The sequence below is a fragment of the Apostichopus japonicus genome, chromosome 8 (assembly GCF_037975245.1).
Source record: "Apostichopus japonicus isolate 1M-3 chromosome 8, ASM3797524v1, whole genome shotgun sequence".
NCBI lineage: Eukaryota > Metazoa > Echinodermata > Holothuroidea > Aspidochirotida > Stichopodidae > Apostichopus > Apostichopus japonicus.
The window spans coordinates 31,095,682-31,112,158 of record NC_092568.1 but is presented as its reverse complement, the minus strand read 5'-3'; the positions used below and the strand labels follow the sequence as shown (position 1 = coordinate 31,112,158).

At 37.5% G+C, this 16,477-nt stretch overlaps 1 protein-coding gene and 1 long non-coding RNA gene across 2 annotated transcripts in view; one reads left to right on the top strand and one right to left on the bottom strand.

The window, feature by feature from the left end:
• Nucleotides 1–16,477, top strand: part of LOC139971559 (protein phosphatase 1 regulatory subunit 21-like) — a 127,244-nt gene that overhangs the window by 22,527 nt on the left and 88,240 nt on the right. The window contains exon 16 of the mRNA XM_071978140.1: nucleotides 88–240. Coding sequence (XP_071834241.1) covers nucleotides 88–240 — 153 coding nt within the window. The remainder of the gene's footprint in view (nucleotides 1–87; nucleotides 241–16,477) is intronic.
• Nucleotides 252–16,477, bottom strand: part of LOC139971566 (uncharacterized) — an 85,570-nt gene continuing 69,344 nt past the window's right edge. Inside the window, exons 4-8 of the long non-coding RNA XR_011794422.1 lie at nucleotides 13,550–13,995; nucleotides 11,142–11,233; nucleotides 6,657–7,225; nucleotides 4,738–4,874; nucleotides 252–675 (exon numbers count right to left, since the gene is read on the bottom strand). This is a non-coding gene — a long non-coding RNA (uncharacterized lncRNA). The remainder of the gene's footprint in view (nucleotides 676–4,737; nucleotides 4,875–6,656; nucleotides 7,226–11,141; nucleotides 11,234–13,549; nucleotides 13,996–16,477) is intronic.

Sequence of the window (16,477 nt, the reverse complement as noted above, 5' to 3'; positions counted from 1 at the left end):
TTATTAATAATCCAAGTGTTTTAAGGTCAAATACGTTTTCAATTTGATATATATATTTTTATGGTTTTTCTTGGTTTTTCTTCATAGCTCGGACAAGTCACCACGGTGTCGATGGATTCGGAGATGTCGGACGCCATTCAGAGGGAACAGAGAATAAAGGATCATTATCAGAACATTTTGAGGAATGAAATTGTAAAGTGTCAAGATTCAGAAGGAAAGGTTGTTAGCTTCAACTCCGAGGTAAGCCGATCTTTGTTTTTTCATATCGCGAGAATTATTTCGGTCCCCGGCATCATATTACCCTCTCAGCTGCTGCTACCTCCAAGAATTGTTTCTCTTTCGTTCCTTGCGAAACGAAAGGGGAAAATTTTTTCGTTGGTCGTGTTTTCATATTCTCATTGCTGCCTTCCTTTAACCTTTTTTGCTTTATCATTCGTAAGGTTTTTGACCTTCCACGAGTTGTTGACTGTTAGTTTCAAAAAGGAAGGTCGCAGACATATTCATCCCTCGTAAGGAGGTTAAGAACTGTTCTTACGGCCATTCACCTCCGTTGATCTCCGTTATAAGCAGCCTCGTTAATGGGGTTAATGATCTTCCAAGCATTGTTATCCGGGTTTGGTTTCATGAAGTTCTGTTAAAGAGAACATCAGACGCTGCGGGATAGCTTCAAATATGCTAGAATATAATTAAAACGGGGGAAAAAACACACCAAAAAGTCACAAAACGGTGGGGGGTTTGCAAAGCTCATCAAATTAAATGCTGGGTTGTTGTATTTTATGTCGGGTATTCACTTTCCCTCGCTAAATTAAGTAAAGTCTTAGGTTGGTTGTAAGCAAGCCTCCTGTAACTGGGAACTTAACATCCTGAGAGATATTAGACAAAGGAAAAAATGAAAATTGGTAATAACTATGTCGCAGAAAAAAACAGGCCCTTCTTCATTTGTTGACCACTTTGGTCTTTGGCGCAAAGTGAAAAGTGAAACCCATCTGCCTCTGCACAAAAATCAAGAATAGTCTCCTGTGGGTTTCCAGTTTCTTCATTGCAAAGTAAACAACAGTAGTGACAAAAGGGTTTTTTGTCAAAGGAGTGGAGAGGGGGGGAGGGGGTGTGAGACAGGAGTTTGTACGAGCAGAAAAATGCCCAAACTCCATCTGTTTGACATCCTACCCTCTGCTTTTGGTGTAAAATAATAAGAAAGACCTTAATACAGTTTGAGTCTAAAAGTTTCTGCCCATCAGAATTGATCATTCAATTTATTGGTGTGAAGGGTTTTGCAATGTATTGTATGGTATAGACAGGATTGGGATAGTTCTGGAATAAAGTACATTGGGCCTTGTACGAACAATCTTACGGATGGGGAGAGTATGTGGGAGTGGAGGAGCAGAGGGGGGTGGGGGGTGGTGTGGGAACAGACCAGATAATGAAACATAATGGTTGCATTGTGGCTGTTACATGTATGTGAGTGTGTGTTGTGATTAAACCACTGCATAATTGATGAAAGTGCTGTGTAAAGTTCTTATGTATAGTTCTTATCTGGAACTGTTATGCGTCGTTTTCTAGGATAAAAGCATGGTGAAAGATCTTGGACAGGAACGTTTTTTGACCAGTCACTCATCCAAGGATGGTCTGTTGTAGCGGAAGCCCATGCACGTTTTTGGGTTTCGATGATAATCGTAACCTTTGCAATCATGCGTGTGTGTATGTGTGTGTGTGTGTGCGTGCGTTTGTGACGCCCAGCTTGTAAACACGATATCTCAAGAAGGGAAGCTTGGACAGTTCTCATATTTGGTACATAGGAGTATCTTATTGAGTACAAGAAGCCTATTGTTTTTGGTGTAGGTCAAAGGTCACTTGGGGTCACCAGGGGTCAAATAGTGAAAAGCTTATAAACATGATATCTCAAGAAGCAAAGCTTGGATTGATTTCATTTCTGGTATGTAGGTTGACCAAATTAAGTACAAAAAGCCTATCGTTTTTGGTGGATATCGAAGGTCATTTAGGGTCACCAGGGGTCAACTTGTAAAAACCTTTTCATAATATACGGTATCTCCCATCGTCCAGCCGATAAGTATATGACATGGGCGATTCGCCTCATAAGAACAGGAGAGCCTACTGACAATTGAAAATGATCTTACGGGCATCCGTAGATTTGAATCTGAACTCGCGACAATATCCCCATTGACTTAAGTGTGTCGCTAGAAGTCCTGAATTGCTATGTACATATCTACATACATGTACAGTGTCTTCCAAGGCTTGCTTGCAGACCATAGATATATAAAAGTGCTAGAGCTACTTCAACACTTGTGACTCATCCGTATGGATATTTTGCTAAAGAGTTGATGTGATTTCGATGGAATAGTGCACTTGAATGGCGAAGCATGCCTTCTCTAGAAAATATTTGTAGCACATTGGTAGTTCTGGTTGGATGTAAGGTTGCACAGGTACCACGAATTTCAAAACATTTCTTGGCCAGCTGCCAAGGAGAAACTAGGTCAAGCACCTGTGAACTTGAGATTTGCTTTCACTCCATGGAGTTGGCTGTAACAATGTTGGCCTAGTTTTTCTCAATAATTTGTGAAACTACCATTGACAGGGTGTGACAAGGTTGATATTTTGGGACTAGTTGTGAATGGGGTAAGGGATTGTTTCAAAACATAACAGTCATGTGATCCAATGTCAACAAAGGTCAATCAGGGGTCAAAACTAGTATTTTTGCAATAACTTGAGAACCAAATGTCCATTAAGGTTGGGACTTAGGCTATTGTAATACAATAGTAGACCTGAATTTGGGTGACCTTTGACCTCAGGTTGACCTCCAGTGACCTGTATAAGCTTCTTTCAAGTTGATTCTTTGAAGTCTTGTGGGCATATTCCAATCTAAATTGTCCATAAGTGGACTCCTCTGCAACCTTAATGTGCGAAGTTATTAGAGATTTGGTTTGGTTTGTAATACTTGGTGTGCGGATTCATAACATTGAGTACAAGAACCCTATTGTTTTTGATGGAGGTGTGTATAACCACGTACAGACTGACCTGTGTTAGCATGCCATAGTGTTATTGTAACAGCTAGTTCTGGTTATACTAACAAGCAGAAGTCTAGTGCATTGAAGTCATCGAAACCTCAATGCATTTTGCATTCTGGTTTTATTTTTATTTCTGTTTGGAGTTGAGACAAACTTTTTGCTCATCCTTTAACCTATAGTATTTACTTTATTCCATTTTTTGGAGAAAACATATTGTTTTTTTCTTTCTTTCTTGTGTTTATTGATGGTTTGTGTTAGGCCACTGAAATTGGGAATTGCAGTGGAATAATGCAAAAGGGGAAGAGAAGGTTATGGGAGGGGTAGGGGTTATGGATAGGGGATGGTAGGGTAGGGGTTTGGGAGCGGCATAGAGATGCTGGGTACTGATATCTGAGAAGTGTTAAACAGACTGATCGTACATCCAGACCTGCATTGAATAAAGGACCACAAGGGGGATCAGATTACACAAATGTTTTCGAGATAGCGACCGTTAACTCTCGAACCAGCTATTTTTGTCTATTTAATGTTGGCGTTCTAGATGAGGCAGTGCTGTTTGAACGATTTTAAATATTGTAGTAAACAACATTAAAATGACTATGACTGTATGTAACATTGACCATTTGCTCTGTTACAAGATCCAGTTTCCCTGTACAACATTTATACCACATCAGGACTGAATTAAAAAAAAAAATTAAGGGCTGGAAGGGGAGGGGGAATTGTGAGGGGTTATGTAAGGGAGGTATCTGCAGCCCACAATAATTTGCTAAGCAATGATATTAACACCAGCAAGGTGCAGACAGCATTTGAACATGGTCCGACTGCTGGCCCAAACCCAAACCCTCCCCTCCCCTTTCCCAATTTTAAACATATTCCCTGTTTCCACTGGACTCCCTTTTATTGTTGTTCAAACATTATAGTTGGTCTTGTGAACGTTAATGTAAGGTCTGGCTCATTTAATTCTAACTTTAGCAGGTATATTAATGGAAAAAGAAATATATCTGCAATTAATATATATCATGCATGTGACAAGTAAAACCCTAAGAGAGAGACAGACAGAACTAAATAACCTTGCATTACTTCAATATTTTGATTAGTTAAATACTTTTAGCTTATATCCCTAATATTGAAAATAAGCCTATATCATGATCATACGGATGCTCTAGCTCTAACAGTCTTACCGAGTCCCCTCCATTGCATGTACAGTATGCAGAGAGTGCCTGCTGCATTGACAAGTGTACATACAAGGCCCTATAGCCTTTATGCTGAATATTCCTGTCTATAAAAGCCTGTGCTAAACAGCAGTGCTTATTGCAATCACTACTACTGCTAGCAGTACTACTACCATAGACATTGTTCAATACCCAGCCTGCTACCTCGGCAGATGTATTTAGACATCTGTCCCGGTTTTGATGACAAGCGTCTGATGGCTGAGTCTGAACTATGTTCACCATTGTCTGGCATTGATCCATCTGGTCGATCAATGTTCTGAAATGTTACCTCTCATGTTTTCATCTTCATCAATCACAACATTTATGTGCAATATCAACTCATTCTGTTTTTGTTATCTTGGAAATATTAACATACATGGATTGACCAGAGGATAGAACATAAGGAGCACAAAAAGGCAATGTTCCTCAACACAGAAGCTGGTAGGTGGTCTCGTCCATTACCAGACAGGGGTGCAGACATACATAATAATTGAAAAGGAACGTACCATTATTGTCTGTAGGATGCCTTTAGCCATTGCCTGTGAATAGGCCAGACGGGTCTATTTATTGCATTACCATCCTAACAAAGGGTGAATAAATCAGATGGTTTGTTCCCTTCCCAGGCTGCAATGTCTGCATCATGCTGTGAAAGAAACATCAGTGATTCAAATTTTATCAATTTGTCAGGCAGAGGACATTGACAAGTTAGCCTCTTTGATCTTGTTGGGAAGAGCAGCGTTTGATATAATGTTTATGTTATGTGGTTGTATTATGCACCTTAGTTAGTTGGACAAAATAGTATGAAAGGAAGCAAGTGAAGCAGATCTGGTTGTTCTTGTGTCTGTGGTTTTTTTTAATTGAGCATAGGGAGTAACACTTTGGTGGGTAGAAGCCATAAGAAGGGAGGCAGATGACACATTTATTGTGTCAGACTGAAGCAGAGTAGTCTGAGAGAATTAGAGCGGAACTCTACTACACATGGGCTTGAAAGTAAAGACCTAGATGTTAAGACCAGATTTTAATTTGCTCTTTTCATATTTCAGTTTATATCTATAACTGCGTGCATATTTTTTCAAATATTGCAAACTTAGACTAATAAAGTGTTCATATGACTACTTGTCATAAAATGTTGCGGTAATCTGAAAGAAACATGCTTCCATGTTTGAAGTCCCAGTAGAATTTCATCCACATATTCTTACATTCCTTGAAATTTACATGTTTGATGCCTAAGGCACGGAAGTGATAAAGTTTTCAAAAGTCCCAACAGGAGCTTTTAGTTTACCACATAAAATTTCTCTGACAATTTACTTGTTTGATGACTAAATATGGGACATCCAGATAGTTTATTCTGCCCTGAAAGCAGTCACTTTCATGTCAATTTCCTGTTTACATCTTTTTTTTTCATAGGGTCCTTGATATCCCTCCTGATCCTCTTTTTGCCCCATTAAACTAAACTTAACTGATTAAGCCATTAAACTGTAATAATAGTAAGGTGTCTGACCATAAAATGGACCGTGTTATCCTAGGCACCGCTTCTGGCACATGTCTTGAGTGGGCAGGCAATACAGAAACTTGTTCTCATATCTTAGCTTAAAGTCTCAATGTGTGTTTGCCAAATTTGACTCCAACTTTTCCAGCTTTCTGCCCTGAAAGCTCAGTGAAAATAACACCGTTCTATGCAATTTTCATATTAATAATCATTATTTTTATTGAGTTATCTGTCATTAAACATTTTGAGCTGGATACAATTTGCCAGATTTTTTAACGAGTCCGTAGATTCTACAAACTTCATTCAAAATTTGCCAGCCCCACCCAACAGATCATGCGCCAATCAAATCTCTCTGTTTTGTTTACAACTGTTTAGGCCTGTGTGCTAGCCTGTGTTAGGTCCATTCTCTGGAATATTATATACCTTTCTTTCTGTCTTTCTGATGAAGCTTGTGAAATTGTGTCATTTCCATCCATTGCAAGGAATAAACAGGTGTTTTCAGACATTTCCTCCGTGAAATTGGGTAAAAAAAGTGGACGATACAAGTAGATATAGGTAACATTTGTGTAATGAACATGCTGATATGGGCTGTCACAGTGATTTTACGGTAAATCGTTCGCGCCATCAGGGCAACAGAAAATAAATTTCTTTTTTTCGATTATGACAGCTTTTGTCCATTAAACCCACCTGGTCAGAGTGCGTTTAGAATAAGAAACATTGAACCTGCTTCCGAAGTTTTTATTCCAAAATTCATCAATAAACACACATTGAGACTTTAAACACTACAAAAAGCCCAGTGTTTTAATCCTGTCTTTTCCATTGACGACATATTCCATCTGTTTTCATGCAAATTGTTCAATTCAATTGATATGAACCTACTTTCATAATCATGAGTTCCTGATATATTTAATACTTAGTGTGACTTTAAGATGATACCACATAGTGCTTCTTCTTCTTCTCCTTTTTCTTCTTCTTCTTTTTCTTCATCTTAACATCCCTCACAGGAATGATCAGGTAAATAGGACAAATTTGTCACAGAATGTGACAATCGTCTGATATATATCTTCTCATATCAGCAGATGACAGTATATTTCAGGCAAGCTTGTCATCAAAAGTGAAGCGGAAAGTATTTAATTATTATTGAGGTTAGCTCAAGTTCACCTCTGAATGTGTGTCACATTTCGGAAAGTTTACACACACACAGAGAGAGAGAGACACACGAAATGAAAGTCTCAAAAGTAACACATTAGTCTCATGAGTAAATCCTCTTGTCAACAAATACAATGCCAGTACTGTTTATGCATTAGAATTTCAAAACAACTCCAGGAAGAAGAAATGGATGGGTTCAGTTTCTCAAATGTAGGGCACAAACTTGACTTAGGATTGTTACTAGTACACTAACAGTAAAGTTCATTTTATATTTACCATCGGAAGACTCCAGTGCGGTTGATATTAAGTGTCCTTAATTGATAGGTTATCAGAATCGTCCCAAAAACATGCCAGATCTGAAAAATAAGGGCACTTTCTGGTCACCCTTACACAATTTGCCATCCCTGTAACGTATTGTAAACTGTCTAATTTTAATGCTATGTAATGTCTGGGGTATAAAGGGGAGAATAAGAACTTGTAAGTTGGGGGGGGGCTTTTTTTGGGGTGGAGGGGTGCATTTGTTTGAGGGTTTCCAACAATTTGACTAAAACTACCATACATTATTCAAATTAGGATTAGTAACAAGATTCCCTAGTAACGAGGAAAATGGTACAATTTTTCTTCTCAAAATTAATACAAAGTGTAATCAACAATAGTTCTGTAACATTACAAATTATATGAGACTGAAATATCCAACATTTGTTTGCTTACAATAGTTCCATAACAAGTCTGTCTTTCTGTTTTTTTTTCTTTTTTCTTTTTTTTCCTTTTTTTTTGGTTTGGCCTCTTGTAATTTTAGTGATCTTGTAACAAAACGTGACTGAGAAACGGGCGCTGTGATCAAGGTTTTTAGTATTTAGGTGGTATCAGGGATTCAGAGGCATCATTATCTGATGTTTACTTGTTTCTAGGACAATGATAAATTGACCTTTGGAGATTGTTAACTATTAGACCTACTTCACAATTTCAAGAGGTCAAGATTGTGTTAAAATCAACCCTTGTACCATAGTTAAAAATTTTTTTTTTTAAATTCTACTTTCAAGTTGGAATTTTCTCCCAAAGATTTCAGAGCTTTATATTGAATAGGTTCATCCAGGGGTTACAGGCCACGAGACCGTAATTAAAAAGGTTCCGCGACACCGAAGGTCTTCGAGACCGAGGTTCGCGAGACTGAAACTTTTACTAGGCCCAGCGAGACCGAAACTATTACTAGGCCTTTAATAGTGGTAAGACAAATATTACTACCGGTAATATTACGTTGATAAAGCGCGTAATTTAAAAATAATTTACAGCCATTTCTTTTCATAGTGGATACCAGTGACTTGCGCAAGGTGGCTGGGGCGGCTTGCACTGATACTACGCCTCCACCAGTGGTGTAACCAGAGGGGGTTGAAGGGGGCGAAAGCTCCCGCTCTCAAAAGTCTCCCCCCCCTGCTGCCCAAATGAAATGTTAGAATACAATATAACTTAATAATAAGATACAGCAATATCCTATTTTAAACAATAATGCCCCCCTTGTCAATCGCTTTGACCCCCTTTGAAGCCCCTCTAATGAAGAAATCTAGCTATCGATGGACAATCCATAGACCATCGGCCTCGCAGATCATCGGTTCGCGTAAATTCGGTCTTGCAGACCTTCGGTCTTGCGGAATTCCCACCCATCCAGGATAGCCTCAAGTTTTCATATGAAGAAAAGATCACACTTGTGTTTTTATTTCTTTTTTCTATGATCTTTCTTTTTCTTTTTGTACTATTGTTTATATAATTCTAAGTTCTTTTTTAATTATTGAATTGTTTGGGAGCTTCATAAAGTATGTCCATCATTGCATTCAGATCATTGTGATAGGAAATAAGATTCAAGAAGGAATAAATAAGGATACCGGTTCATCTGTCCATTTGAATGGGGGGTGGGGCAGGGGGGGAGGGGAGGAGGGCCCTATACTCCCCATCACAACTTTTTGCAAAGAATGACTATTTTCAATTGAATGAAATCTGCTGTTGAGATACAGATGCTAATTGATCACTGATGTAAATGATTTGTAATAATTTTACATGAAATGCAAAGCACTTTAAGCTGTACCACAAGGGTGACTGAAAAAACACTATTGAAGATTTGTGTGTAAATGTGAGAAAAAAATATATATAAACACAAAATTTTTCTTCATGAAATTTAAGATTTCCATGTACATCAGATATATATCCTTATCACTGATGGTGGCAGCAAATTTAGGATGTAGTCCAGGTATAAAGTGACATGGAAAACCTAGATCAGAAATAAGCTTGCACGGTTTCGTGAAAACTTACAACCGGTTTTTCTCTAGCAAAAAACCGAATCTGGCTCAAAAACCGTTTTTTTTCCCCTCCTGAATTGCATTGAAAACATCCAAATCTCGATCGCTAAGATGCGTATTTTTGAAGCTTTATCAACAGTGGGTTCAAGTCTGTTCGTTCGCAGTAAATTGTTAAAAATAAGAAGAATAAATTCAAGAAATGTTACTGCCTTCACGACTCTCATTTTATAACCCACGTTAACTGAACTGAAGTAAATATGTCGAAAAGAAATGTGTTAGTGAAATTTTTTCTTAAAGTTTTAACATCACGTACACGTATCGTTTGTCTTGTGTTTACTGTACTTCACGAAGTTCAAATTCGTGTTCAGAAAAAAATATCACGGTCATGTTATATTATATGTTATATTTTCGGAGATGAGGCCCGAGCGTAAACCCCATTATGACCAATTGGAGATCTTAAAAAAAAAAATGCTTTACAATATGATTGGTCCAATGAAGGTACCAAATTGCACGAGGCTCTAGCCATGTTCGCGGGTGGTATCTTGGCGGTAAAATAAATTTCTCTTCAAGGAGTGAAGAGAATTTACCGTCTACACTTTCAAGTACAAGTTGAAAAATATCGCTGGCAAAAGCGGGATTAGGTCGTCAAAGAATGTAAATTGTTAACGTTTAAGTTGGAAACATGTGTTCATCAACGTAAACGAAAAACCAACTGAGAGACGCCTTGTCTGATAACTGATAAGAAGAAATGTTTAAAGGAAACTTACAAAGAAAATAAAATCCATTAGCGTACAAAGGAGAATTGTCCCAACAGCAACATCTGTAATTTCCAGCCATGTATGCAACATTTTTACTCCTTTAAATTAATTCCTTGACTCAAGCCTGACGCCAGGTGTCTCTTATGAATAATGGACTGTGATTGTTCTGTTACTTGTTGCATCTTAGTTGTTAAACTCAACCCCCCCCCCCCCCCCGTGATTGTTCTAAAGTTACTTGTTGCATCTTAGTTGTTAAACTCAGAGCCCCCCCCCCCCCCCGTGATTGTTCTAATGTTACTTGTTACATCTTAGTTGTTAAACTCACAGAGCCCCCAGTATTGTATTGTGGATTGCGCAATGTACCTTTCAAGTTTTAACGTTCATTTTTTGAACACGAACTGTGATCAATGTGTTTGAAAAGATTTTCTCCATATCCTCTACTATTAAATTGAAGTTAAATAATAAGAACAACACAAAGAGGGCAAACACTTTGAATGTAACAATTTATTTGGAACTGCATCTCGTCATTTGAGTGTGTACTTCTCACTACTGCTAACGTTGGCCACCAAGGTCAGTTCAATACTACAAGGTTACCTAACTGATGCACGCATATATGGGCTGCATAGCCTAATGTTAGGCCTAGCTATCCACCCTCAGGCACTGGTTATGGCGTGTGCGGATCGTAGCTGACAATGTCGTCTATCAGAAAAGCTTTCTCTTGTTGCAATTTACTTTCATATTGCAAAAAGAACAGTAAAAAGGAGAAACCAAAGTCAACAAACTTTTTTTTTTCCAGTATTTGCAATTCACATTTCGGTTTTTCCGGTTTTTCGGTTTTCTTAAAATAAAAAATAGTACCGAAATTCGGTTGGAAAAAACCGGTTTCGGTACTAAAACCGGTTTACCGTGCAAGCCTAATCAGAAAGAGGAAAAACTGGATCAATAACTGATTAAAGAAGCAAGGAACAAATTGAGTTTCTTTTCGTTTTTCTGTACTACGTAGTAGAGAACTGTACATACATGAACTGTTGTAGTGTTGTAAAGTTTGTCTTTGAGGATGTATTTGTAATATAGCTTGGTTTGTTTATCATTCATGATGATGATGATGATGATGGAGGAGTCCCCCCCTCCCCCCCCCCCCAAATAAGGCCCATCATCTACTCTGATTAGCTTTGCATATGAAACGATGATTTCGAGAGATATCAAGATGATACCATGGAGACCTCATCAGCTGGTCATTGCCCACGTCGGTCGTTGAACCGTATCCAACTCGAGTTTGCTGTGCATGCATCCTTATGTATCGCTAATGAGCATACTGTCGTCGTTGTCGAGGTATAGGGAGGAAAAGAAAAAAAAAGCAAATGGTCAGTCGTATAGTAATCACACACCATGGGGCAAGCCAGCCACTTGAGAAGAAACTTGGCTTTTCACTCGAAGATTCATGGGTATATAAAAGATTGATTTTACGAGAGGTGTCAACAGCTTAGTCGGTGAATCGGACAACTTTAGTGTGAAAAGCAGTCAGAGAAAAGACTAACGGCCCTTGGCTTTTTTTTTTCAACTTTTTTTTTTTTTTTTGATCTGAAATTAGGTGGATGGCAGGAGGTACTGTGTCTGAGAGGTCAGTGGCTTCTTGTTGCTGGTTCACTGGGGTCAAAAAACATCTCAGCCAGTGTCATTGGACTCGAGTTGCCTCCAAAATAATATGCTGTGGTCGTTCACCGCATGAACATCAAATTTAGGCTTTACCTATCTATCTTTAATTGCGTCTCTTCTGCTTGTGCCCTCATTTTCAGTAATCTAATCTTTTCTGGGTTATTCTTTGTAAGTTGAACGAACGAATAGCAAGAAAAAGAAGAAAAGAGAAGGGGTGCATGTCTTCCTTCATTTCTTCAACTCGGAAATAACTATATCAAAAGTTATCTGAGGATATTCCCCTTAATCTACAAACCTTTCCATGTTACCATTTTTACCTGTTTAATTAGATAGCATCCTTTTTTTTTCTTGTGGTATACGTAAGGTGATTTTTTTTCCTCCCCCTTCACACAACAGCAAGGTTAGATTAACTTTAGATGAGGTCATATGAATTTGAGGTTATTGGGTACAGAACGGTCTACAACTAACACGGATTTGGTCCATGCCTTGTCATCGTCGTCGACGACGACCGACAGAGACCCTGAATACGACACGTGGAGAAGATTGTCAAACGTGACATTGTGCTGTGTCAGTAACTGTAGACCATTTACTGAAATGTTTACCTTGTCAGAATTTCTCTTCGATTCAAAAATTAGAAAAAAGGCTGCCACTAATACATTTAAATATTTGGATTTTTTTTATTTCTTTTTTCTCCTATCTTATCTATCTCAACATCATTTACGCCTCCAATGCAGTGGGACATCCATTTTGGGGGGAAATTTGAGAGAAAAATCCAAATCTTGTGGCCTCCAAGGCTTTGAGCAGACAGTCAGTATCACCGGTTAGGTTCATTGTGCATGTGGCCATTCACCCCACATCAACTTACAAGCCATACTGTATTATTTTTTTTTTTAAACTCATAAATACCATATATTCTTAGATTTCTTTCTTCTGTTTTTTTTTTCTTTTTCAGAAGAGCCCAAAAAGCTGTATCATACAGCATGTTTAAAAGCAATTAACAGTATTTGTGAGGATTTTTGTGCACAGATTTTATATGAAAATGGTAGTGATAGGGGAGTCTAGAGTCTAGTTTTCGATGACTGCAAAGAGTTTGCTCCGTTCGTTACTTGGTTAATGAATTTGAAGAGCAGAGAAAAGGTAAAAGAATTAAAATTAAGAACTTAAATGGCCAAAAAAGCAAAGGAAATTGAAATACATCTGAAAGCATTAAAGGAATATAGAATAATACATAAAGCATAAATTAAAATGATAGTGAAATTAAGAAATTGCCATAAACTGAGAAAATTATGGATGTATTTGTTTGTGGTATTTAGGTTATATCTTGGACATTTTGGTCATCTCCAATTTAGTCAACCGTGTTTTTGAAAGTATTGATTTCATTTCTGGACACAGTGGACCTGTGAGTTTGAAGTATTAAGTCAAAGATAGAAAAATGTTTTGTAGAAGATTTATTTTCATTTTTCTTGCCTGGGATGACCATTTCCATATCTAGTGATAAATATCAGTTGAGCAGTTTCTCCTATACCCTTCCCTCCCCCCCCTCACATCCCAATTTCATCATTCAAGGTTAAAATTTCTCATTCTTCTCTCTTAAGACTTATCTGTCTCCACTAAAATCATGCACTTTCACAGATCTACCCACAAAATTTGATAACAATTAGCACTGCTCCCCCACTGACCCATTTCTGGGCCACTATACACACTTCGATACCCGGGTTACGTAACTAGATATTTGTATTTGCCCAAATCGAGTTGGTTTTTAAATCTTGAACTTATAATTATTTGTTTAAAGAACCCAAAGTTGGAAAATTAAACACATGCACCACATTTTCGGAACTGTTACTTCCCTGTCAATACTCTCGGCAGTAACTAATTTAAAAACGTCACCGATCATCAAGAATGGTCATTTAATGGTAAGGCAGTGTTCATAATCATATATTTAGAATCAAACAAAGTTATATACGAAAGAAGAAACCTGTCGATGGTTCCTTGTAAGCTCTTCATGGACGTTCTCGTTGTTTTTGGAGAGCCTTTTTGGGGAAAGCCACTTACATAACTTTAAGTAAAGTACAGATCTGTATTTCTTAAGCTGTCACACCTACATATCTAACTTTCATTTTGAGAGATGGCATATTTATGAATCAGTTGTTCTAGCCAAGGAAGCCACCACCTACTGCAGCAAATTATGTCCATATCTTAGCTGAAACCTATACTTGACACTCAAGCTTTTCACCTAAGATGGTATAGGCTGTTTGATAATTGTGACCTGCTACATCAATCCACGGTTCATGACATTGACTATGATCAAATTCCCATCTTGGGACCTAGCCTCAGCTGCATCTTAGAGGGCTGTTGGGTTCTTTATCATCTTCTTCTTCTTCTTCTTATTTCCCTTTTCTTTTCTTTTTTCCCCCTTTCCTTCTTTCCTTACAAAAGCCAGAAAAAAAAGAAAAAGAAAAATGAAACGGAATACACTTAAGATTCTTGATAAAATTCCAAGTAGAAAGAGGTAAACAGTTAGTATTATGCTCTAGAAGAAGAGAAAAGTGAGTTCAGTAACCGATCGGTGACTTGGTTAAAACATATTTGATGTAAATCTGTTTGTCACCTCCTTTGGAGAAACTGGAGGAAAAACACTTGAGGTCTTGAATTGCATTTTTTTTTTTTTTATGTAAACAAAATGTAAAGTTAAAGCAAGGAAGAAAAGAAAAGGATGACAGATCTTTCTCTCTTTTTTCTTCTATAAAAGTCAAATCTTTCAAGTTTTTAGGTTTTGACTTTTGGGACATGCTTTGCATTGATCAATAGTGATGCTGACATACTCGATGCTGCAAAAGTTGCTGGAGCATATATCTAAGAATGCTAGCTGGAGATATTATTCATGAATAGTGGATTGGAGTTTAATTATAAAGACTACTTTGATTTAGTGTATAAAGATATTAACATTTAAAATGTTGACAGTGAAAATGCAAATTATTATATCAGTATATTAAATTTACCTTGTATCTTAAAGGATGACTCACATTTTCAATTTCAAAATATTCAAAATTCAATTTGATATATGCTATAGCTGACCATTAAAAATTCAAGTCCATACAGTGCATGTTATTATATCTGTACCACTTTCAAAGTTTTGAGAAAAGTCATTGAAATAGCTGCATGTATTCAATAGAAGTGACTGAACTATCAATTCTAATACACAGACAAATAAGGTCAGTTCCTCAGATGGACACAAATTTGACATGAAAACATTAAACTTTTATAGCCTTAAATACTGTTAAAGAATGGTGTACAAATTTGCAAAGACGAATGTTGCTGAATGCTATTAGATGGTGTTCTTTAGTTAATACAAAGCTTGTTTTGGATTCCTTGCCAGAGGTAAAAGGAATCTCTATGATGGTGATGATGGCGTGTGTGTATGTGACTCCTGCTTGTTAACCCTGCCAACAATTACAACTTGGTTGAACTGCATACTTGGTATGTAATCCTACTTGGTGAGTTAAAGAACCTTATCGAAATTGGTAGAGGTCCAAGGTCATTTGAGGTCAACAGATGCCAAACTCTGTAAACCTTATAATTATAAAAATGATAACTCAAAAGGCATATCTTGGTTGAACTTCATACATAGTATGTAGATCCTGTTCGGTGAGTACAAGAAACCTATTGGCGTTGGTAGAGGTCAAAGGTCCTTTGAGGCCAACAGATATTAAAGTCTGAAAACACTGTAAACATGATTAGTTGAAAAGTGCAGTTTGGTTGCAGTTCATACTTGATATGTAGATCTTTTCTTTCTTTCTTGGACTATGACATATATAGACTAAAATTCTGACTAAAGCCCTCCTTTAAAGGGAAATATAATGAATCCCCCCATCCCCCCCCCCAAAAAAAAAAGAAGAAATGCTAAAGAATGGCCACAGATTTGCCAAAAAATCAGTATTACATTGAAAGTTTTGGAAAATCTATTCACAAAGTATTCAAAACTTTGTGACAATCTTTATCTTTGCAATTTGTCATGTTAAATTTAAACAGGTCAGGTCAGTCTTCATTTAAATTGTTACACAAATCCACAATCAAGCGATACTCCATTTTTCTTTACTTTATTGTCTATTTATAGCTTTACATGTCAGGCTTTTGCAAGTAAGCATTCATATGCAAATGACTTGTGCAATTTCCCAAATATACACAGTTTTTGAACAACAAAGTAGACTGTGCAGTTATAAATATAGACAGTTCAAGACAGTTTCAAACAATGAGCTATTTGAGCTAGATATATTGCCGTGGCACCTGTTTTCACGGTGGTGTGATTGAAATGGTAATAAAATCATCGGAGGAATATCCCACTTGGGGTTCCGTAATGAGAAAGATCAGTAATGCGTAAGACAGTTTCTGTAAGTACTGCGACTTTCAGAAAACAAGAAATACAAATGACAGCATGGCTTAATTAGAATAAATTTGATTATGTTATGATGTTTTTTTGACGAGAGCGAAACGCCCTTGCACGGCACGACATCGAATCCGCTTTAGTTATAGTGCATGAGCGTGAGCTGTGACTTTCCAATTAATTCGTCCAAGTATTTAACGTTCTCTTTTTCCCCCCCCCCCTAAAACTTTAAATCAAAGAAAACACCCCGTCAGAGCCCTCACAGTTTGAGTGTCAGTCCTACAAGTTTTGAATAAAAGTAGATGTCAATGCCCGGCCAGTCATCTGGCGAATCTTCTCTTTCTCTCGCCTCCTTTAGTTGTAAGAGGAAGAAGAAGGAAGCAGCAGAAAAAAGAAAAGGGAGAATGCCAATGAGATGATCGAGAGTCAAAGATCATTATAGGCAGATTTACAAGTCATTGACTGGGTATTTTGTCGGACAATGGCCACTGTTTTTATGTCCGTACGGTCGTTGCCTTTATA